Source organism: Microcaecilia unicolor, chromosome 11 (genome assembly GCF_901765095.1).
Source record: "Microcaecilia unicolor chromosome 11, aMicUni1.1, whole genome shotgun sequence".
In the NCBI taxonomy this organism is placed as follows: Eukaryota; Metazoa; Chordata; class Amphibia; order Gymnophiona; family Siphonopidae; genus Microcaecilia; species Microcaecilia unicolor.
Genome location: NC_044041.1, coordinates 11909335 through 11933286, shown reverse-complemented (window position 1 = coordinate 11933286; position 23952 = coordinate 11909335). Strand labels below are relative to the sequence as shown.

General features: G+C 49.0%; 1 protein-coding gene across 1 annotated transcript in view; it reads left to right on the top strand.

The window, feature by feature from the left end:
• DTX1 (deltex E3 ubiquitin ligase 1) overlaps positions 1-23952 on the top strand; it is a 169299-nt gene that overhangs the window by 123013 nt on the left and 22334 nt on the right. The window contains exons 3-6 of the mRNA XM_030217948.1: positions 8776-8837; positions 11813-11974; positions 15999-16060; positions 18147-18305. Of these exons, the coding sequence (XP_030073808.1) occupies positions 8776-8837; positions 11813-11974; positions 15999-16060; positions 18147-18305 (445 nt within the window). The remainder of the gene's footprint in view (positions 1-8775; positions 8838-11812; positions 11975-15998; positions 16061-18146; positions 18306-23952) is intronic.

The following is a 23952-nucleotide window of genomic DNA, read 5'->3' as shown; positions in this document are numbered from 1 at the left end:
TGCACGCGGTTTATCTGCCAAGCCTTTCTGGGATTTACTGGACATAACCACCATATGGAGTGACCAAAGTAGCACTGTGACGTCTGGGAAATACGAAGATCTCGACATCTGATTCTGGTAAACAAGTATCAAATGAGCAGGATCAAGTTTTATTAAGAAACTAGTAAAACAAGGCCCATTACTGGCACAAATGAAACGGGCGCTAGCAGGGTTTTCCTCAGAGTGTGTATGTTTGAGAGAGTATGTGTGAGAGTGACTGTGTGAGAGAGAGAGAGTGAATGTGCGAGTGTGTGTGTGTGACAGAGAGAGAGTGAGACTGGGTGCGAGTGTGTCTGTGAGAGAGTGAGTGTGTGTGTGAGAATGAGTGTGCCAGGGCCCCCCCCCCTCCCTCCCTCCCTCCCAGTTCCAGGGTCCCCCCTCCCTCGTTCCGAGTTCCACGGTCGTCCCTCCGAGTTCCAGGGTCGTCCCCTCCCTCCCTCCCTCCTTCCCAGTTCCAGGGTCCCCCTTCCTCCGAGTTTCAGGGATCCCCCCCCCTCCCTGTCTTCGAGTTTCAGGGTCTCCCTCCCTCTTTCCGAGTTTCAGAGTCGCCCCCCTCCCTCCCAGTTCCAGGGTCCCCCCTCCCTCGTTCCGAGTTCCAGGGTCGTCCCTCCGAGTTCCAGGGTCGTCCCCTCCCTCCCTCCTTCCCAGTTCCAGGGTCCCCCCTCCCTCCGATTTTCAGGGATCCCCCCCTCCCTGTCTTTGAGTTTCAGGGTCTCCCTCCCTCTCTCCGAGTTTCAGAGTCTCCCCCTCCCTCCCAGTTCCAGGATCCCCCCTCCCTCCCTCCCAGCGTGTCCAGCGGCGACTCGGGAGTGAGAGGGGAGACGGTGGGGTCCAGGTCCACAGTCATGGGCCGTGTCAGCCGGGTCGTGCGCTTATGATTTTGCTTCGTATTTCAATTTTTTTGTTGATGGCGGATCTTCCTCGCTTCTGCTGCAGCTTGTGTGATGTGAAGATGTTTTTGGCATTGTGGGTCTGGGCACGCGACTTGCTTGATTGTTTGAGGCAGTTGGGCTGCTGGCGTTCCGTTCTTCTGACTGTGATAGGTCTCTCATGTTTGTGATGTTGCGTTGCTTTGCCTGGCAACTATGCCGCATTCCCTTCCCTCTCAGTGTTCCGCCCTCGACGTCATTACGTTTGGACGCGAGGGCGGGACAGTGAGACAGATGGTTACAGGCAACATGAACCCTACGAACCTCACGAACTGTACGAACTCTTCAGTGCCACGGGGAGTCAGCTTCAGAACGTTGGAGTTGGAAATTATTATATAGGATAGTGAGAAGATGAAGGGAGCTCCCACGGGTCTAGGCCAGTGTTAGGGGGTGGCAAACAGACCAACCGCCCCGGGCTCCCATACCATAGAGGGCCACAAACCTGCCTCAACCTAAGGGAAGCATAGGCTGAAGGCCAGCTTTTTTGACCTCCTTCCCTGAGCCCCTGAATGTCTAACACCAGCCCTACATGGGTCAGGTCATGCTTACATTCTGGTCATCTTGTGACATCAGTAACCGCTTTGCATTTCAATGAGAAATTTTACGTACATATTTAGATGGTACAATTAACAATGTGTCAGCATTTCATAGTCACTGTGAATGCTCAGAGTGTCCACCCCCAGCTGTAACACATGCCATCAGTCGCTTTGGGAAGTTATTAACAGCCTTGTCGATTGGTCCCTGTGGCAGGCTGTCCCAAGTCATCTGCAACACTTCTTTGAATTCAGCGATTGTTTGCAGCTTTGGGTGGAGGCAAACCTTTTTGAAAGTGCGAAAATCTCTGGGTGGTCACACTAAAAAGTCTGTAACTTCACCGTATTTAAAAAAAAAATCTCATTCCACTTGTACATAAGTACATAAATAATGCCACACTGGGAAAAGACCAAGGGTCCATCGAGCCCAGCATCCTGTCCACGACAGCGGCCAATCCAGGTCAAGGGCACCTGGCAAGCTTCCCAAACGTACAAACATTTTATACATGTTATTTCTGGAATTGTGGATTTTTCCCGAGTCCATTTAGTAGCGGTTTATGGACTTGTCCTTTAGGAAACCCGTCTAACCCCTTTTTAAACTCTGCCAAGCTAACCGCCTTCACCACGTTCTCCGGCAACGAATTCCAGAGTTTAATTACACATTGGGTGAAGAAACATTTTCTCCTATTTGTTTTAAATGTACTACCCTGTAGTTTCATCGCATGCCCCCTAGTCCTAGTATTTTTGGAAAGCGCGAACAGACGCTTCACATCCACCTGTTCCACTCCACTCGTTATTTTATATACCTCTATCATGACTCCCCTCAGCCGTCTCTTCTCCAAACTGAAAAGCCCTAGCCTCCTTAGTCTTTCTTCTTGGCACATAAATGTAGATGGTAACAACAAGTAAAACCGTAAAATTTCACGTCAGAATTCCAAACAGTTGCTGAATAAACAGCAGAAAACTCTATGGGGTTGCCTTTTTTTTTTTTTTTTTGCCTCACCCTGTAGATATCACAGAAAGTTGGGCCTTGGATCAGCCCTTGCTGTATCGGGGGGCAGAAGGAGGGGAGGTTGGCGGAGAGTGTTGCTTATTGGAGAGAGGGGGGTAGGCGACGTTTGGGCTCCTTTTTGAAAGAGATAGACATCCAAAAAGTGACATAAGTCAGCATTTGCACGTTAATCTCACAGAAACGTCCAAATCAGTATTATCGAAACCTCATTTTGGACGTCTTTCTCCGAAGTCCGTCAGAAGGACCTCCAAATCTCAAGGGGGCGTGCCAGGGATGTGTTCGAGGCGGGACTTGGGCGTTCCTAAGACTTGGATGTCTTTCAGCCATAATGGAACAAAGCAAAAACGTCCAGGACTAAAACGTAGACGTTTTGAGCTAGACCTGTTTTTATTACGAATAAGGCACAGAAAAGGTGCCCCAAATGACCAAACGACCACTGGAGGGAATCAGGGATGACCTCCCTTTACTCCCCCAGTGGTCATTAACCCCCTCCCACCCCCAACAAATGTGATGAAAAACGTTACTTGCCAGCCTCTGTGCCACCCTCAGATGTTATACTCAGGTCCATTAGAATAGAATCAGGTCCCTGGAGTAGTCTAGTGTTGGGTGTAATGCACTACAGACAGATGTACCCAGGCCCCTATTTCCCCCTACCTGTTACACTTGTGGTGGAAACTGCGAGCCCTCCAAAACTCACCAGAAACCCACTGTACCTACATTTAGGTGCCCCCTTCACCCATAAGGGCTATGGTAGTGGTGTACAGTTGGGGGTAGTGGGTTTTGGGGGGGCTCAGCAGACAAAGTAAGGGAGCAATGGTCAGATGTGTACCTGGGAGCATTTTATGAACTCCACTGCAGTGCCCCTTAGGGTGCCCTATTGCTGTCCTGGGATGTCAGGGTTGGATTACCATATGTCCGGATTTACCCTGACATATCCTCTTTTTGAGGACATGTCCGGGCAACCGGATGGCCCGCCCACCAGCCTGCCCGTTTGTCCACAAATCCAGACAAACAGGCAGATTGCTAGCCTCCCCTCCACTTACTTACTACTGCCCTGGTGGTCTAGTGACCTCTTCCGCCTTCGGGGCAGGAAAGAGCCCCCTCTTTCCTGCCCGGAGCGCTGCCCTGCATGCATCCTTCCTGTTCCTGATCTCAGCGCCGATTCAAAATGGCCACTGAGAGTTGAAGTGACCTCGCAAGACTTCAACTCTCGGCGGCCATTTTGACAGCGCCAAGATCAGGAACAGGAAGGATGCATGCAGGGCAGCGCTCCGGGCAGGAAAGAGGGGGCTCTTTTCTGCCCTGAAGAGGTCACTAGACCACCAGGCCAGTAGTAAGGTAAGGAGAGGGGGGTGATGGGGTGTGTGACAGGGGGAAGGGGAAATGTGAGGGGGCAGAGCGAGGGTGTGAAAGGGCGGAGCGGGGTGTGATGGGGCGGGACATGTGGCCTCCTTTTTGGGAGACAAAATATGGTAACCCTATGTCAGGGGGACCAGTCTACTAAAAATGCTGGCTCCTTCTACGTCCCAATGGCTTGATTTTGGACGTTTTACACTTGGGCGTTTTATTTTCGAAAACGGCCGAAAAACAAAGACGTCCAAATCACAGGACGTCCGTAGTATTTTCGAACGCAAAGATGGACGTCCATCTTTTTTTCGAAAATGACCTCCTTTCCTGTTCGGAATTTGGACGTCTTTGTAAAACGTCCAAATTCTGATTTAGACGTTTCTTTCGAACCTTATGCAAGTGTAACGTGTTGTTTCAAGCCTCCTAGTACGTAGGTTCTTGTGAGGATGCCTGTGCTGCTGGAACCAGGGTTACGAAGCCACGGACGAGGTCTATACTGAAAGGCAGGAAGCAGAAGTAAAGTACATGTTGTGTGTGATGCTGAAAGCCACTTTCTCACCAGGCGAACCTGCGGCAGAGTGAACTGAGCTGCTGAAGCACTTTTTTTTCCCCCTTCCTGGTTGCAACTAAACTTCCTCCGGAGCTCTGCCGTGTGATCTTTCACTTCTGCAACTGGCTTCAAGTTTATTTGACAATTCATCTGTGCTTTGGTTCCCCAGAAGGGGCGATGAACAGGTGCTGATGGCTATGGAAGGGTGAGGTGGCATTTTGAATGCGCAGCTGAGAAAGTTTTAGGGGAGTGAAGGGATTTTAAGTTATCTTAACTAGTCTCTATTGTATGTTTGCGAAGACAAGAAGGTGGTTTAGGCTTTTTTTTAGTCATCGTTAAACACAGAAGTGAAAGTCTTAGGAAATGTGTGACAGTAACAGATGCCTCTATTTAAAAGTAAGGTTGTGGGAGCCATCTTGAGTGAAGCACATAGAAAATATTGTGATGTCTGGCACTTCCTGTTTCGTTCTGACTCTTTAATCGTGGGACAGAAATCTCATTATATGCAAAGTGACTTTAAGAAAAAGTTTCTTTTCTCACCGAACACACCTGTTCACTGACTCATTTCCAAACCCGCCTCCAGTTAAAAAGGAGTGGGAAGATGTTCGTAGATTCAGGCTGTCTGCTAACGTTTGCCACATGGGTGGCTGTGCAAAGGACCTTCTGAACAGGGTATCCCCACAGGCACAGACGCACACGGGGCAGAAGTCAGCACTTCATTTCATTTGTGGTTCATTCCAGCTTTTCCCCATAATTTTCAGTTGGTTGAACACAATTTTTAATTCACGTTAAAGCTGTTTAACATTGACTTAATGCATGCTAATTCATAGGTTAATGTATGTTAATTTAGCTGCTCATTATTCATCGGATTACTGGGGCCACCATCTCTCTCTCTTTCTCTCTCTCCTGTCTCCCCTAATTTGGCATTTTTCCCTCTCTCTACCTCTCCCTCTATTCACTTCTCCCCCTGTCTTCTCCTGGTCCAGTATCTCCATCCCTTACTCTCACACTCCCCCCATCTAGTCTGGCATCTCTCTCTCCCTCCCTCCCCTCCTGCAGGTCTCGCATGTCTTCTGCCCCCACCCCATGGGTCTGGGTTCTCCCTCTCCTTCCCCTTCCACGTATCTGGTTTCTTCCCCCTCCCCACACGTGTGGCATCTCTCCCCCCATACCTGTGTTGCATGGGCGTATTTAGGGATACGAAGGGGCATTGCCCCCCCCCCCCACCACCACCAAATGAGCTTCCCCTACCTGGGCAGGGACATCAGCACCCAACCAGTGGCTTCTCCTCCTAAGCGCTGCTGTGATGGCCTGGAGAAACCTGGCCTGGTGGTTAGGATGGTGGACTTTGGTCCTGGGGAACTGAGGAACTGAGTTTGATTCCCACTTCAGGCACAGGCACTTAACCCTCCATTGCCCCATGTAAGCCGCATTGAGCCTGCCATGAGTGGGAAAGCGCGGGGTACAAATGTAACAAAAATAAAATAGATACTATTGGAGATTCTACATGGAATGTTGCTACTATTGGAGATTCTACATGGAATGTTGCTATTCCACTAGCAACATTCCATGTAGAAGGCTACGCAGGCTTCTGTTTCTGTGAGTCTGACGTCCTGCACGTACGTGCAGGACGTCAGACTCACAGAAGCAGAAGCCTGCGCAGCCACATTGGTGATCTGCAAGGGCCGACTTCTACATGGAATGTTGCTAGTGGAATAGCAACATTCCATGTAGAATCTCAAATAGTAGCAACAGTGGAGGAGTGGCCTAGTGGTTAGGGTGGTGGACTTTGGTCCTGGGGAACTGAGTTTGATTCCCACTTCAGGCACAGGCAGCTCCTTGTGACTCTGGGCAAGTCACTTAACCCTCCATTGCCCCATGTAAGCCGCATTGAGCCTGCCACGAGTGGGAAAGCGCAGGGTATAAATGTAACAAAACAAAAAAAAAACCACAAGCTTCCATGCTCTGCCCTTCCCTTCCTTTCATTCACTCTCTCCACCACCCCTCGCCACTGCAGCTGCAAAGCAAGGTAAAAATGTGTGCGGGGCCGTAGTCCTGAGTGTGCCACTGCTGCCAGCTTGCCTCCTCCTCCTCCCTCCCCCGCCTCATGATGTAAGTTCCTGTTTCCAGAGAGGAGGCGGGAAGCCGGCAGTGGCGCACATACCGCACAAGACTGTGGCCCTGTGCACATTTTCGTTTTGCTTTGCAGCAGCGAGGGGATGGACTGAGTAAGTGAGCGAGAAGCAGGGAAGCTCACGGTTCTTCCAGGCTGCCACAGCAGCAGCCTGGAGGAGAAGCTAGTGTTTTTGGTGCCTGTGTCCCTATCCTTGCCCGGGGGAGGGGGTGAGCGAGAGGAGAGGTGAGGCTGGGGAGAAGAGATCCTGGATGGCTGTACAGGAAAGGGGGATGAGAGAGGACATTCTAGGTGGAAGAAAGAGACACTGGATGGAACGGGGAAAGAAGGGACAGTGAATGGAAGAGAATAGAGAGAGGGGAGACATTGAATAGACAGGGGACGCCATGGAAGGGATAGAGAGAGGGGGAGATGGTGGTGGGAAGGGGAAGGAAAGACACTGGATGGAAAGGAGTGAGAGAGATGGGAGATGCTGCGAAGGGAGAGAGAGGAGAGAGATGCTGGAGGGAAGGGGAGACACTGGATGGAACGGGGAAAGAAGGGACAGTGAATGGAAGAGAATAGAGAGAGGGGAGACAGTGAATAGACAGGGAAAGCCATGGAAGGGATAGAGAGAGGGGGAGATGGTGGTGGGAAGGGGAAGGAAAGACACTGGATGGAAAGGAGTGAGATGCTGCGAAGGGAGAGAGAGGAGAGAGATGCTGGAGGGAAGGGGAGACACTGGATGGAAAGGAGTGAGAGAGATGGGAGATGCTGCGAAGGGAGAGAGAGGAGAGAGATGCTGGATGGAAGAGGGAGGGAGAGAGGGAGGAGACACTAGATGGAAGGGAGAGAGAGGGAGAAGAAGCTTGACGGAATGGGGGGGGGGGGGGAGAGAGGGGATGGAAAGAAACACAGGATGTAATAGGGAAAGAGAGGAACAAACGGGGGATTGCTCCTGCCCATGCCAGTTCCAATTGCAAAATGGCTGTCGGGGGGGGGTGGAGCCAGGAGATGGAGTGGGCGGGTCTAGGGCTTGGCTTGGTGTTGGGTGAGGCTGGGCAGGATGAGGACAGAGCTGGTGGCATGATTTCAAATCTCCCTTTTAAAAGTCAGGTCCCTTGGCAGGCACTACCAATAGCCAACACACTGATCATGTAACGTACAAAACATTTGCTCTAACACTGCAGTTCTGCCTGCAGCACGGACATCCCATTCCCAAGTCTCCCTGTCCCCAAATTGGCACTGCTCATCGAGGTCTTAGGAAAGATGGAGGCAGAGGCTAGAAATAAGACCTGGCAGAGGAACAAGAGGAGGAGAAAGAAAAGGAGACCCTGCAGAGGGGAGGAAAGAAATGGTAATGACGAAAATGCAGAGAGGAATGGGGTGGGGGTGGGGGGTCCTAGGAGAGGGGTTAAAGAGAAGCCAGAATTTCTCATTCCTTTTCCTAGAGGTTATTAACTACTACCAGTAGGGGTTTGAGCAGTCACTTGAACAACTCCTGCACGGTCTGTCTGTGCCCAGCCTGAGCTTTGCCAGGGAACAGTCGGGCACCATGGCACTGCCCTGTAACAGTACCGCTAGCTTTTCCAGTGAGCTTTTGCCATTTCTTCATGTCTCAAACCAAAAGACGTATCCCTACTACTACTACTACTATTTAGCATTTCTATAGCGCTACAAGGCGTACGCAGCGCTGCACAAACATAGAAGAAAGACAGTCCCTGCTCAAAGAGCTATGTAATAAAAGTGAGCCAAGTATAGGACAATCAAGCCATTGTGACATCACTGATGAGGTTGGCTCTTATTGGTGGCCTGAGGCATTATGACATCACAACATTAGCTCTGGTTACAAGAGACTACTAACCTACTATTTATCACTTCTATAGCACTACAAGGCGTACGCAGCGCTGCACAAACATAGAAGAAAGACAGTCCCTGCTCAAAGAGCTTACAATCTAATAGACAAGAAATAAAGTAAGCAAATCAAATCAATTAATGTGTACAGGAAGGAGGCGAGGAGGGTAGGTGGAGGCGAGTGGTTACAAGTGGTTACGAGGTGGGCTGCTCTTTGATGGCGCTGCGAAGCTGTTTGTGTGACGCCAGGGTGCCCGTCGCCTCTTCTTCAGCTTCCTGTAAATATTCCCTCCGTTCCCTTTGATTAAGATCACGGGGAGAACAATATGAAGGCTCTCGCCTCGTACTGATGAAAAAAAGCGCTCATTCTGTTTTTCTTTGATTTCCCTTCTACCCAGGGTTCCTGCGCTTCCTGTGAAGAATCTGAACGGAACGGGACCAGTTCACCCAGCCCTCGCAGGTGAGAAAGTTCAGCCCTCTGTTTGGGAACGCAGGAGGGAATCCAGCAAACTCCCCCGCCCCATCCTGTGTCTTATTTGGAGATAGCTCGTGGCTATTCACACACACACACCCTCCCTCCCTACGGTTATGCTAAATACCTTCCATATGACAGCACTGCGGTCACTTGTCTATTTACAGCCTTTTCAAGGTCTGCACCTTGAAGGAGCCTGTATGAAGATGTCTAGTAACGTAGTAGATGACGGCAGATAAAGACCCGCACGGTCCACTCAGTCTGCCTAACAAAATAAACTTATAGCATTTGATATGATGCAATATTACAAATTCATTCTTGACCTTGATCTGCCCTTGCCATTTTCGGGGCACAGACTATTGGTCTAACTATTGGAGGAGTGGCCTAGTGATTAGGGTGGTGGACTTTGGTCCTGGGGAACTGAGTTCGATTCCCACTTCAGGCACAGGCAGCTCCTTGTGACTCTGGGCAAGTCACTTAACCCTCCATTGCCCCATGTAAGCTGCATTGAGCCTGCCATGAGTGGGAAAGCGCAGGGTACAAATGTAACAAAAATAAAATAGATACTATTGGAGATTCTACATGGAATGTTGCTACTATTGGAGATTCTACATGGAATGTTGCTGCTATTGGAGATTCTACATGGAATGTTGCTACTATTGGAGATTCTACATGGAATGTTCCTATTCCAGTAGCAACATTCCTATGTAGAAGGCTGTGCAGGCTTCTGTTTCTGTGAGTCTGACGTCCTGCACGTACGTGCAGGACGTCAGACTCACAGAAGCAGAAGCCTGCGCGGCCACACTGGTGATCTGCAAGGGCCGACTTCTACATGGAATGTTGCTAGAATCTCAAATAGTAGCAACAGTGGAGGAGTGGCCCAGTGGTTAGGGTGGTGGACTTTTTGGTCCTGGGGAACTGAGGAACTGAGTTCGATTCCCACTTCAGGCACAGGCAGCTCCTTGTGACTCTGGGCAAGTCACTTAACCCTCCATTGCCCCAGGTACAAATAAGTACCTGTATACAATATGTAAGCCGCATTGAGCCTGCCATGAGTGGGAAAGCGCAGGGTACAAATGTAACAAAAAATAAAAAAAAATAAACCACTGGAGTTGCCGTCAGAGTCCCACTGCAGCCCATCCAGATGTGTCTAGCCGTAATCGAAGCACAGACCCTCTTTCCCAGTTACTAGAGTTGCTGTCTAAACACTGCTAAGTTTCCTTTTGGTTCCGTTCTCTTTCCAGAGAGGAATCCGTTGTGTTTGTCCCACTCATTTTTGAATTCCGATACTGGATAATGGGGTAACTGAGTGTGGTAAAGCCCTGGCTGCTTAGCCCAGCTCTTTAGAAATTACCAGGCCTGGCACTGGTCTTTTGATCTGAGGTGATCTTCATATCGAAAGACGAGGCAAGATTTCTGAGAAGAGATATCAGTGGTATCCCTGTTCTCTTAGGCTTCCACGGCTGGTGTCGTTATCATTGGAGCTGTTCGGGTTTCACTTACCTAGATGCAGCACAATCCAAATAGCTGCAATGACATGAATTGAGGTTGAAGGGGGGGGGGGCAGACTCAGGAGTAATGTCAGGAAGTATTTTTTCACGGAGAGGGCGGTGGATATGTGGAATGCCCTCCCACGGGAGCTGGTGGAGATGAAAACGGTAACGGAATTCAAACGTGCGTGGGATAAACACAAAGGAATCCTGTTTAGAAGGAATAGTTCCACGGAATCCTAGCGGAGGTTGGGTGGCGATGCCGGTAATTCGGGAAACAAAACGGGAGCTGGGCAGACTTCTACGGTCTACGCCCTGATCGTGACTGAATAGATAGGGATGGGCTGAAGTGTAAATTTTAAGGGGCTTCGACATTAGCTTCAGAACTTTTAGTACAAGAAGAGTGCTGGGTAGAATTCTACGGTCTGTGCCCTGAGAAAGGCAAGGACAAATCAAACTCAGGTATAAAGTATCACATACCATGTAAAATGAGTTTATCTTGTTGGACAGACTGGATGGACCATTCAGGTCTTTATCTGCCATCATTTACTATGTTTCTCTTTGGGGTTCTAAATGGAATGTCGCTACTAATTGGGATTCCGGAATCTTGTAACTCTTTAGGATTCCAGAATCTTCAGAACTTTTAGTACAAGAAGAGTGCTGGGCAGACTTCTACGGTCTGTGCCCTGAGAAAGGCAAGGACAAATCAAACTCGGGTATACATATAAAGTATCACATACCATGTAAAATGAGTTTATCTTGTTGGGCAGACTGGATGGACCGTTCAGGTCTTTATCTGCCGTCATTTACTATGTTTCTCTTTGGGGTTCTAAATGGAATGTTGCTACTAATTGGGATTCCGGAATCTTGTAACTCTTTAGGATTCCAGAATCTTCAGAACTTTTAGTACAAGAAGAGTGCTGGGCAGACTTCTACGGTCTGTGCCCTGAGAAAGGCAAGGACAAATCAAACTCGGGTATACATATAAAGTATCACATACCATGTAAAATGAGTTTATCTTGTTGGACAGACTGGATGGACCATTCAGGTCTTTATCTGCCGTCATTTACTATGTTACTACTAGCCGTTATGCCCGTAACAATGGGCTAGTTTTTTGTCTTCCTATGGCCTCCCCCTGCCCACCAACCCTGCTGTCTCCCCTACCCTCCCCCCAGCGTCTGTTTCCCTCAGTTCCGCACCCTCCTTCCCTCCCTGCTCCCTTCTCCTCCAATTTTCACTCCCATGTCCAAGCCCTCCTCCCTATTGGGCTGTACTGCTGGTGGAGGCGGGCTTGGACTTCTACACTCTCAGCGCTCCGACTCTACTGCGCATTTGCAGGTGAGTCGGTCACTTGCCTTTTATATGTTTGATAACGATAGAGGCATTCCTCTCTTCACCCACCCTCCGGCTACCCCAAGGAAGTGTTTTCTTTTCCCTCCTCCTTGTTTACCATTTGATTTCTCTTTCATGTAGGGATGACGGGCATCTTGATGTGCGCGGCAGGTTTGCCCGTCTGCCTGACCCGTGCCCCAAAACCCATCTTACATCCTCCACCCGTGAACAAGAGTGACATTAAACCAGTGTCGGGCATCAACGGTATCTGTCGGAAAACCAAGAAGAAGCACCTGAAAAAAAGTAAATAAATAGAGACAGACCTGGGATTTATATCCTGCCGTTCCAATTATACTGAAGCAGGTTACAGCATTTTAGTAATTCTAGTATAAGTCCCTTCCCCAAAGAGCTTACAACCTAAATGGATACCTGTGGCAATGGGAGATAAAAGGGTAAATTCTATGGTAGGCCGTTAAAAGCAAGACCCCAAAACACTGGTAAACTAGTATTCAAGTTTATTAGGGGTTTATACCCCACCCATCAAATATTATCTGAGTGGCTTACAATATAGTATTAAGGAGAGGAAGGTAGTGCATTGATGACAATACTGTGAGGATAAGGGGATGAAATTCAATAATAATAATAGAAAAGCTTCAGGGGGGCGAGTTAGTGGTTTCCAGGATGCAACACAGTCTACAGAGCGTGGAGTAGGTATGGTCTGTTCTAGTCGTAGGCATCATGGAATAAGGAAGTTTTCAAACCAGCTTTGAATTTGGTGAGGGAGGATGAGAGACGGAGGTGAGCAGGTAGTTTATTGCAAAGTTTGGGGCCTTGAACTGAAAAAATAGACTGACGTGTGGTGTTGTGGCGGATTTCCCGAAAAGATGGGACTTCGAGCTGGTTTTGTTGGGCAGATCGGACAATAGGGAGTGAGAAAACGGGACAAATAAGCAGGTTCACCTGAAGACAGCGTCTTTAAATGAGAGGCAGTAGTATAGTATTCTATAACGACAGAGTTGTGCTGCAGATCTTTTACAGAGTTATGAGCGTAAATCCACAGTTAAACATCAGACTTTAGGCGTAACTGCTTACACCGTGTCTATGGCTGGTGTAAATGGTGGCTCTTGAATGCAGCAGTTCCATAAAACGCGCACAAGAATAGTCAGAACGGCCCAGATACGCCTCTCCTTTTCCACGTTATCTCCCCTGCCCTTTCCACGTTATCACCTCTGCCCTTTCCACGTTAATGCCCCTGCCCTTTCCACGTTATCGCTCCTGTCCTTTCTACGTTAATGCCCCTGCCCTTTCCACGTTATCTCCATTGTCCTTTCCACATTATCACCTCTGCCCTTTCTACGTTAATGCCCCTGCCCTTTCCACGTTATCTCCATTGTCCTTTCCACATTATCACCTCTGCCCTTTCTACGTTAATGCCCCTGCCCTTTCCACGTTATCTCCCCTGCCCTTTCCACGTTATCACCTCTGCCCTTTCTACGTTAATGCCCCTGCCCTTTCCACGTTATCTCCATTGTCCTTTCCACATTATCACCTCTGCCCTTTCCACGTTAATGCCCCTGCCCTTTCCATGTTATTGCCCTGCACTTTCCACTTTATCTACCCTTCCCTTTCCATGCTAATGCACCTGCCCTTTCATGTTATCACCTCTGCCCTTTCCACGTTATCACCTCTGCCCTTTCCACGTTATCGCCCCTGCCCTTTCCACATTATCACCTCTGCCCTTTCCACATTATCACCTCTGCCCTTTCCACGTTAATGCCCCTGCCCTTTCCATGTTATTGCCCTGCACTTTCCACTTTATCTACCCTTCCCTTTCCATGCTAATGCACCTGCCCTTTCATGTTATCACCTCTGCCCTTTCCACGTTATCACCTCTGCCCTTTCCATGTTATCACCTCTGCCCTTTCCACGTTATCACCTCTGCCCTTTCCATGTTATCACCTCTGCCCTTTCCACGTTATCACCTCTGCCCTTTCCATGTTATCACCTCTGCCCTTTCCACGTTATCGCCCCTGCCCTTTCCACGTTATCGCTCCTGTCCTTTCTACGTTAATGCCCCTGCCCTTTCTACGTTATCTCCATTGTCCTTTCCACATTATCACCTCTGCCCTTTCCATGTTATTGCCCTGCACTTTCCACTTTATCTACCCTTCCCTTTCCATGCTAATGCACCTGCCCTTTCATGTTAATGCCACTGTCCTTTCCAAGTTATCACCTCTGCCCTTCCCACATTATCACCTCTGCCCTTTTCACGTTATCTCCCCTGCCCTTTCCACGTTATTGCCCTGCGCTTTCCACTTTATCTGCCCTTCCCTTTCCACGTTATCACCTCTGCCCTTTCCACATTAATGCCCCTGCCCTTTCCATGTTATCACCTCTGCCCTTTCCACATTATCTCCCCTGCCCTTTCCATGTTAATGCCCTTCCCCCACCCCTCCAGTCGATCTCGGCATTTTTACAGGCAGCAACACACATCTGCTGCATGCACGAACCTTGCAGGCTTCTCTCTGCTTCATCCTGCCAGTGATGAAACTGAAAGTGACATCAATGAGGGTGGGATGCAGCAGAGGGAAGCCGGCTCAGGCAGAGGACGTGTGTCGCTGCTGCCGGCCTGCAAAGATGATAGACCAGAGGGGAGGGAAGGTGGGGGGAGGTTGCCAGGCTGAAGGTGGGGTTGGGAGAGAGGGGAGCAAGGCAGCTGTGATTAAACTGTTTTGGGGGGGGGGGGCAGAGTGGGCCTGTGCCCACCCAGGCTCTCCTGCAGCTATGACACTGCATGGAAGACCATTTATATGGTTTTCATTTGATGGCTGATCTAATCTACTCAGAGCTCCTTGGCACTCCTGACTGTATGTGGCAGATGCAGAATGAGGGGAGATACTGAAGAAATGCTGTTTCTGAGTCATGTTGATTTTCCTGCGTCTACACAAAGCATGGTTAGCTCATAATGAGCTCATGCCAGGGGGATAACTTACCAATGATAATGAAAGAGTCCTGGTTTCAGAGGTAACCATCTCTCCAGGATACGGAGCTCGGGAAAAGCGATTAATTCTTGGTTTGGTTCGAATGTCCTAAGGATGTTCATAGGACTGAAAAATACTGATCGCTGTCTAATATCTACAATGCCTACAGCTGTTACATTCCATAGTCTGTTTGGTAGACATCTTGAGAAGGTTATCATGAGGGTAAGTAATCCTTTTGTAGGTTAATGCTGACTCAATGCAGTAACTGGTCCGTTGTTACAAAATCGAGCAGGAACTACAACCTCCATTCAAGACTTGTCTTCTTTTGCCTTAGTCAGATCCGAGTGTTGTTTCAAGCTGAACCAGTGCATTTTTTCTAGCGTAAAAGGTGGCAGTACTCAAATCCAGGCCACCCTTCAGGGACCCCCACCCCGCAATGGCCAGGCCCCCTGCAACCAGTCACAGAATCTATGACAAGGCAGAATTGGCGCGTAGGACTTGAGCTCTTTCATTAAATCTTGGGGACCATGGGTCAATTGTAGCAGGCAATGAAAAAGGTTCCGGTACTCAGTACCTCCGTCAAAAAAAAGCCCAGAGTTGAACTATCCTACTTTGAAAGATGTTTTAAACAAATCAATACTGGAATGATCTTTTTTCATATCAGGGTGTTAAACTGTGGAGTAATTTACCTTTAAATATTAGGAGATGATCGCTTTACCATTATAGAAGAGCATTAAAAACATTACTGTTTAGTGAGATTGACCTCTGTAAAAGTTAATAAGATCAGGAGTTAGGATTTCATTTAATAACCTTCTTGTACTTTTCCGTGATTGAAGGAATTTAAGTTGTTAAACATGTATAGTATAAGAGTGACTCGGGGGTGGGGGGGGGGGGGGGGGGGGGAAGGCTCTCTGGGCCTGCAGATTAATTTACATAAAAACCAGACTATCCTCTATCTTCCCTTCTGATTCCTTCCCCAGGATTTATGGACAGTTATATCTAGACATGGGGGAATCAGATTTTTTCAGTTGCCCAGTCACCTTCAGGACGTATGATTTAAGAACTGTTTCTTTTCCCAACTCTGGTCTCCTTAACGGAAGAGTAATTTGGTGTTAGGGAAGTCGGTGCTGTAGCCGGGAATACAGGGCTCAAATCCTTTTTCTCCCAGTGACGCGTCTTACGACCTTGTGCAAGTCACGTCACCCTCCGCTGCCTCAGGTTATAAATCCATTTGGGCAGGGAGACAACACACGGACCTGAATGTAACTCAGCTTGAGCCGGGGTTTGGAGAAGGCCTGTTTCAAATCTAAAATCCAAATTAACCGTTGAATTCTCTTCCATGGCAGGCAAGAATCCAGAAGACGTGGTGCGGAGATACAGTCAAAAAGTGAAGAACCCTCCGGATGAGGTGAGTTTGATTTCGGTCCTTGACATTCTCTGGTGAGCTCAGGCGAATTGTACTGACTACTATAAGAAGAGCAAAAACAGTGATCTTGCTGCCTTTGATCGTCCTCATGAGGTTTTGGGCCTTCTCTGCTGTTTAACTATAGTAAGAGCTTCATGTAGACGGACTTGTTCTGCAGTTAGTAAATCCGAGATGCTCTTTGTATTGTAGAGCAGAGGTTCTCAAACATTACCCTAGTGGGTTACCTTGTAGAGTCAACAGACAACAGCCTACTGATCAATGTCGCCTGCCAAAAATGTAAACAGGATGCTAGGAATGATTAGGAGAGGGATGCAAAATAAGACCAAGAATATTATAATGCCTCTTTATCGCTCCATGATGCGACCTCACCTTGAGTATTGCGTTGAATTCTGGTCGCCGTATCTCAAGCAAGATATAGAGGAATTAGAAAAGGTTCAAAGAAGAGCGACCAAAATGATAAAGGGGATAGAACTCCTCTCGTATGAGGAAAGGCTAAAGAGGTTAGGGCTCTTCAGCGTGGTAAACAGCCAGAGGTCTACTAAATCCTGAGTGGTATGGAGCGGGTAAAAGTGAATCAGTTTTTCACTCTTTCAAAAAGTACAAAGACCAGGGGACACTCAATTGCATGGAAATACTTCTGAAACAAATAGGAGAAAATATTTTTTCACTCAAAGAATAGTTAAGCTTTGGAACTCATTGCTGGAGGAAGTGGTAACAGAGGTTAGCATATCTGTGTTTAAAAACGGTTTGGACAAGTTCCTGGAGAAAAAGTCTATAGTCTGCTATTGAGATGGACATGGGGAAGCCACTGCTTGCCCTGGAATTGCTCTCATGGAATGTTGCTACTAATTGGGTTTCTGCCGGGTACTTTTGACCTGGATTGGCCACTGTTGGAAGCAGATTGACCATTGGTCTGACCCAATATGGCTATATTTATGTTCCCTGCTGTACATTGAGCTAGGAGGCATGAGGGCAGAGTGCACATGGACCCTTGCAAAAGGGTTCCATGCAGGAGGAACTGAACCATAGCTAGGTCTTAAAGGGTCCCGGGCTTCTCTAAATATTTGTTGTTCTCCATAATCTCGAGCACAGGCAATGGGAGACCTAGGGTGAGTAAGAGGGATGAAATGATTAGACTAGATTCCAGCAAAATGGGTACCAGGAGAAAATGAGACTCAGAGCCAGCAGTAAAGGGGAAGATCGGGCCTGGAGTGTGGAGTGGAAGAGGAAAATAATGGCAAACAGTGGGGGAGGAGGAGCGGGAGTGCCAGAGCTCATCATGCCATGTGGCTGGGCCTGTTCCTCTTCCCACTTCTGGACCTAACCTTTGATGGTCACCAGCACCTGGCTTCATCCCTTTACGGTCGGGCTTGATTCTCCTCCCATTGTGACCAGATGTGCCTAACCATGTCCACTCATCCCAACCCACTGGGGGCAAGAGAAAAGAAAGTGCCTAGGTGGAGATCCACAGTGGTGGAGGAAAGAACTTTGTGAAGAAGGTAGATTACGATGGGGGAGGTAGAGGTCAGGCAGGGTGAAGAGGGGGCCTAAGTGGAGAAAGAGAAAGATGGAGGGGAGCCTTGCGGGAGAACTGAAGGATGGAGAGAGGAGGAGAGACAAAGATGGAGGTGTCAGGCAATGTGGAGCAGAGATTGAGAATTGAGTAAGAGATGGAAGGAGGAGAAACCTCTGAGAACAAATTGGAGAGAAGAGAGGGGTCACTTCTGAAAGGTGGAAACACAAGTGGAGGCTAGAAGCACAGTAGAGAGGGAGAGAGGCTGGAGGAGCTCGTAAGCCATGCCTGGCTTCCCCACAGTTTTAACACTAGCAGATCATTAGGCCCGTGGAAACAGTCCACGTGTTTCTTTTCAGTACTCTGTCCACTCCCTTCTTTACTGCTACCCACCTTGTTTAAATCTGCACCTTTTGTAGAGGCAGAACGAACTTACCTTTCAGATTAGGAACCTCTGCCGTAGAAGATTGTGCAGCCAAACGGCAAAATGTGGGAACTCTTAGGTGTTGGGGCCTCTGTCTGACTTTTGAAAGTGTCTTTCTCTGTCTTGGGCAGGACTGCACGATCTGCATGGAAAGGCTGGTCACGTCCTCTGGTTACGAGGGGGTCCTCAGCCATAAGGGCATCAAACCAGAGCTTGTTGGCAAGTTGGGCAGATGCGGACACATGTACCACCTGCTGTGTTTGGTGGCAATGTACAATAACGGCAACAAGGTAAGGACAGAAAGCTTAGGAAAACGGCTGCTCTGTCGGCATAGGTACCTCCAGGGGGACAGCATAAGAATTCTGGACCCGCGAAGGGCAATTCTATAAATGACATGCAAATGTATGCGCTATTCTGAGATGTTCATGCAACTAAATTGGCCAACGAGCCAATTATTGCCAGTAATTGGGTGCTAGCAATCAATTATTGGCGTCGATTGTCAACAGTTTGGATTTACGCCCGCATCTTGCTATTTATTTATTAGGATTTAATTACCATCTTTTTGAAGGAATTCACTCAAGGTGGTGTACAGTAAGAATAAATCAAACATGAGCAGGAGGCAATTAGAGCAGTAAAAATATTCGAAAACAATACAAAGTATGGCGTGGAGGGGCATAATCGAACAGGGCGCCCAAGTTTTCGTGAGGACGTCCTCACAGGACGTCCTGGCGAAGGGGCGGGGAAACCCGTATTATCAAAACAAGATGGGCAGCCATCTTTCGTTTCGATAATACGGTCGGGGACGCCCAAATCTCCACATTTAGGTCAACCTTAGAGATGGTTGTCCCCGATTTTCGGCGATAATGGAAACCGAGGACACCCATCTCAGAAACGACCAAATCCAAGCCCTTTGATTGTGGGAGGAGCCAGCATTCGTAGTGCACTGGTCCCCCTCACATACCGGGACACCAACCGGGCACCCTAGGGGACACTGCAGTGGTCTTCAGAAAAAGCTCCCAGGTGCATAGCTCCCTTACCTTGTGTGCTGAGCCCCCCCAAACCCCTCCAAAACCCACTCCCCACAACTGTACACCATTACCATAGCCCTTAGGGATAAAGGGGGGCACCTAGATGTGGGTACAGTGGGTTTCTGGTGGGTTTTGGAGGGCTCACATTTACCACCACAAGTATAACAGGTGGGGGGGGGGGGGGGGGGCTGGGTCCGCCTGCCTGAAGTGCACTGCAGTACCCACTAAAACTGCTCCAGGGACCTGCATACTGCTGTCATGGAGCTGGGTATGATATTTGAGGCTGGCATAGAGGCTGGAAAAATATTTTAAAGTTTTTTTTTTTAGGGTGGGAGGGGGTTAGTGACCACTGGGGGTGTAAGGAGAGGTCATCCCCGATTCCTTCCGGTGGTCATCTGGTCATTTAGGGCACATTTTTGTGGCTTGGTCGTAAAAAAAAAAAAGGAACAAGTAAAGTAGGCCAAGTGTTTGTCAGGGACGCCCTTCTTTTTTCCATTATCGGCCGAGGACGCCCATGTGTTAAGCACGCCCCAGTCCCGCCTTCGCTATGCTTCCGACACGCCCCCGTGAACTTTGGTCGTCCCCGCGACAGAAGGCAGTTGAAGACACCCAAAATTGGCTTTTGATTATGCCGATTTGGGCGACTCTGGGAGAAGGACGCCCATCTCCCGATTTGTGTCGAAAGATGGGCGCCCTTCTCTTTCAAAAATAAGCCTGATAGTATACTACTTATAATGTCAACACAATAAGTAATAGCGAAAAGAAGCACCAGAAGCCTTTAAAATCAGGACATAGTTTTTTTATTCGTACACCTTGAACATCAATTCTTTACCTGAATGATCCGACACAGGCCATGTTTCAGCTAGGGCTCAACTCGTGCACTCGGCACTTGCTCCGCCTCACTCGCAAACACTACACCAAAACGCATCTTAAAGAATGTTGGATTTATTTTTGGCCGCAGCCAGGAACGTTTTACATTACAATTCAAAACAACATTATAACATATTATAACATAATTATTGTCATAACCACATAACTAACATTTATCATCAATTAATAACTTGGGGGTACACAGCTTCGGGTCTCGCAAATGCTTAGTATGCCCCACAGGTTGCCGCCCAAGCAGCCTGTGGGTTCCCTGTGCCAATTACCAGCACCCGTAGACTCCTGGCGCATCCCGCTTAAGGATGCCCAGCCATAATATCCAAAACAGCGTTCTGGCCCCCCGGCCGCCTAAGCCAGGAGACACGCTGTCCAGATTTTCCTGCTGCCACTATGCAGCCGTACTGTTGCTTATGCTTATCACTTTGCAAGAGGTCTTTCTGCCCCTGTAATCAGCATCTCAGTTAGTAGTGTTACTGGTATGTTGCTGTGTACCCCCTGGTGTCATTGCGTCAACCTCTCCTCTTACCGCCTGCTGCGACAATTAGTGCCTTCTGACTGGGCGGGTGGGTGGGAGAACGCTGCTCTCTCCTTGCTGTCCCGAATGGAAAGGAAATTCCCCTTTCCTTCCCTTCCTTTAATTTTCTTTTCTCTCCGCCCCTCCCCTCCCCTTCCCTGCTTTAACCCTTTGCCTGCCTATCTCTACCTTTCTATTCTCCCTGCACCCTCCTCCCGCCTCCCCCCTCCCCCCCCCCCCCGTCGCAGGCCATCGGCCCGGTTGTGCCCAGCCTCCCTTTAGGAGGTGTGGCTGGGTTCTCAACTCGTGCACTCGGCACTTGCTCCGCCTCACTCGCAAACACTACACCAAAACGCATCTTAAAGAATGTTGGATTTATTTTTGGCCGCAGCCAGGAACGTTTTACATTACAATTCAAAACAACATTATAACATATTATAACATAATTATTGTCATAACCACATAACTAACATTTATCATCAATTAATAACTTGGGGGTACACAGCTTCGGGTCTCGCAAATGCTTAGTATGCCCCACAGGTTGCCGCCCAAGCAGCCTGTGGGTTCCCTGTGCCAATTACCAGCACCCGTAGACTCCTGGCGCATCCCGCTTAAGGATGCCCAGCCATAATATCCAAAACAGCGTTCTGGCCCCCCGGCCGCCTAAGCCAGGAGACACGCTGTCCAGATTTTCCTGCTGCCACTATGCAGCCGTACTGTTGCTTATGCTTATCACTTTGCAAGAGGTCTTTCTGCCCCTGTAATCAGCATCTCAGTTAGTAGTGTTACTGGTATGTTGCTGTGTACCCCCTGGTGTCATTGCGTCAACCTCTCCTCTTACCGCCACTGACCACGGCCACGACACCTCGTTCGCCGTGGTCCCCCATTGTTCCTGACTGCGACCTGCTCAGAACATAAGCGCCTCGATATAACCCTGTAAGTCAGAATTAAATATATCGAGCCCTATGTCTGACAAGTGTACTCCATCTGCCCTGTATAATCCTGCACATGACTCTTTGATTAATTCGTGCGTTATCGTATGCCCTTTAATTGATATCATAAACTTAGCCATCCCAATATTCATTTTCTTTCGCACCCTATCCACTGCCTTGTGTGATCTTTCCTCTCTCCATACCCTCCGTGGAATGATGCTGGACCAGCCCAAACGCAACCGTGGGAACCAGCCTGCCAACTTCGCTAGGTCTTGCTGCATATTTTTCCATAGCAGCACACTATTAACCATGGCCAGATCGTTGCCTCCTAAATGCACAATGAGCACGTCAGGCTGCCCGATGGACCTTAACGTCCACAGCACGGTTGGGATGAGCTGCGCCCAGCACATTCCCCTTTTACCCAGCCAAGTTATCGCTATCTTATTAGTGTTAAAACCCAGATTCAGTCCAGCGGGTCTTGCTGCCGCCCTCTTATGCGCCCAGTGTACATAGGAGTGACCGCATATCCAAATCTGCCGTGGCTCTCCCTGGTGACCTGCAACGCACAGGGGAGAATGAGATGTTAGCCAAAAACTTTAAAAAACATTAACATGTGCATACCGACTATACTTACACAGTGCCACTTCAAGCGCATCAGAACAGCTGCCTCGGTTGCACCATCTGCGCGGGCCGAACGTAACGCTTATATACGTCTGACCTCCACCGCCCCAGCTGCCTGATGCCCTCCGGATGCATGCCGCCAGCTGCTGCTTCGGTGGCTGCTCCAATCCGGAATGAGTGTGTCTTAATGACATCCGTTGGCATGCCTGCCCATTGCACACACCGCTTCAAGACGGCTGTGAATTGAAAGCGGGTCAGCGGTGTCATATCTGCGTGAACCAGCAGCCAACCCTCCCCCCTGGGCCTATCTGCTAAGTATACCCTCAAATTCAATACTGGACATGTTATATCTTGGCTCTTCCGGCCCAGCCGGATGCGGGTCCCCTGCGCCCGCTGATCGGTCTTGGATTTGCGTATCAGCAACTCAACGTTTGAATCCGTGATGGCGACATCACGCAGAAGGAGACCGATCTCCGGGCTGGCACTCTTTGATCTTGCTACTACCTCGCTGACGCGCAAGGCACCATGGAAAGCCAGCGCAAAAGCACATCTGAACAAGCGGACCTCTGGGGCACTGGCGCAAATCGCCTCTAAAGCAGCAAAAAGACTGACCAGTTGATGATGTAAAATTGGTTGCCTTCTATCGGCTGTCTTCCCTGCTGTCCTGTGCCACCCTCTCATCATCTGGGTTATTGCGAAATGCTTTGTTGGGTTAACTATTCCCATTGCCTTGGTAAAGAATGAGATGCTAGCTAGAGTGACTAGTACATGCGTTCTACTTAGCCCTTGTTTGCGTGATGCCATGACGAATTGCACTACTGCTGAGGACGTGAAGAAATCAGCGCGTCCGATCTCTTTCAGCTGCTTAACATAGGACCGCAATGCCGCCATGTACCTCCTCCGCGTGGCATCTGACAAAGATTGCAGAATCAATTCCCAGACGTCCGCGGTCCAAAACTCCATACACTGTCTGGGATCGGGGTCTGGAACGGTTCCGCACCGGGAGCCCGGGATCTGAAGTCGGCGAACTTGAAACGAGAGAGAGCGTCAGCTAGTACATTCTCCTTACCCGCAATGTGTTTTGCCTTTATGGCCACATTATGTACCAAACACTGCAGAACTATTTCCCGAATCAGATTAATGGTAGGGATTGCGTGCGCGGACAGGCCATTTATGGCGTGCACTACTGCCATATTATCGGAATGAAAAATAATCGCCCTGTCCGCTAACTCGTGTCCCCAAATGTGGAAAGCCGCCATTATCGGGAATAGCTCTAAGAATGTGATATCGCGAGTGGTCCCTGCTGCCACCCAAGCTTCGGGCCATCGCGCCGCACACCATGCCCCTTGGAAGTAAATGCCGAAACCTTCCCCCCCTGCTGCATCTGTGAAGAACTGTAAGGCGTCTGCTTGGATGGGGGCGTCATGCCAAAATGAAATCCCGTTGAAATTTACTAAAAACCGCCTCCAGACTTCTAGATCCTGCTTAATGGCTTTTGTTACTCTTATATGATGATACGGCCGTGATACTCCGGCGGTCGCTAAGGCCAGCTTTCTAGCGAATATACGCCCCATGGGCATCACCCTCGTGGCGAAACATAATAGCCCTAGAAGCTCCTGAAACTGCCTCAAAGTTGCTTTATTGGCCTGCATCATAGCATTAACTGCGTCAGTCAGCTTAACAATTTTGTCTATCGGCAATCTAGAGCACTGTTCCCTAACGTCGAGCTCGATCCCTAGGAATGTAATTACCTGCACTGGGCCCACTGTCTTATCTGCCGCTAAAGGGATGCCAAATTTCAGCGCCACCTGCATAAAAACCTGCAACACGGCAGCGCATTCCTGCGCATTCGTGCCGCAGAACAGGAAATCATCCAAGTAGTGCACCACCGCTCCCTCTGTGGCTATCTGCTCTATTACCCAGTGTACAAATGAGCTGAACTGCTCAAAATACGCGC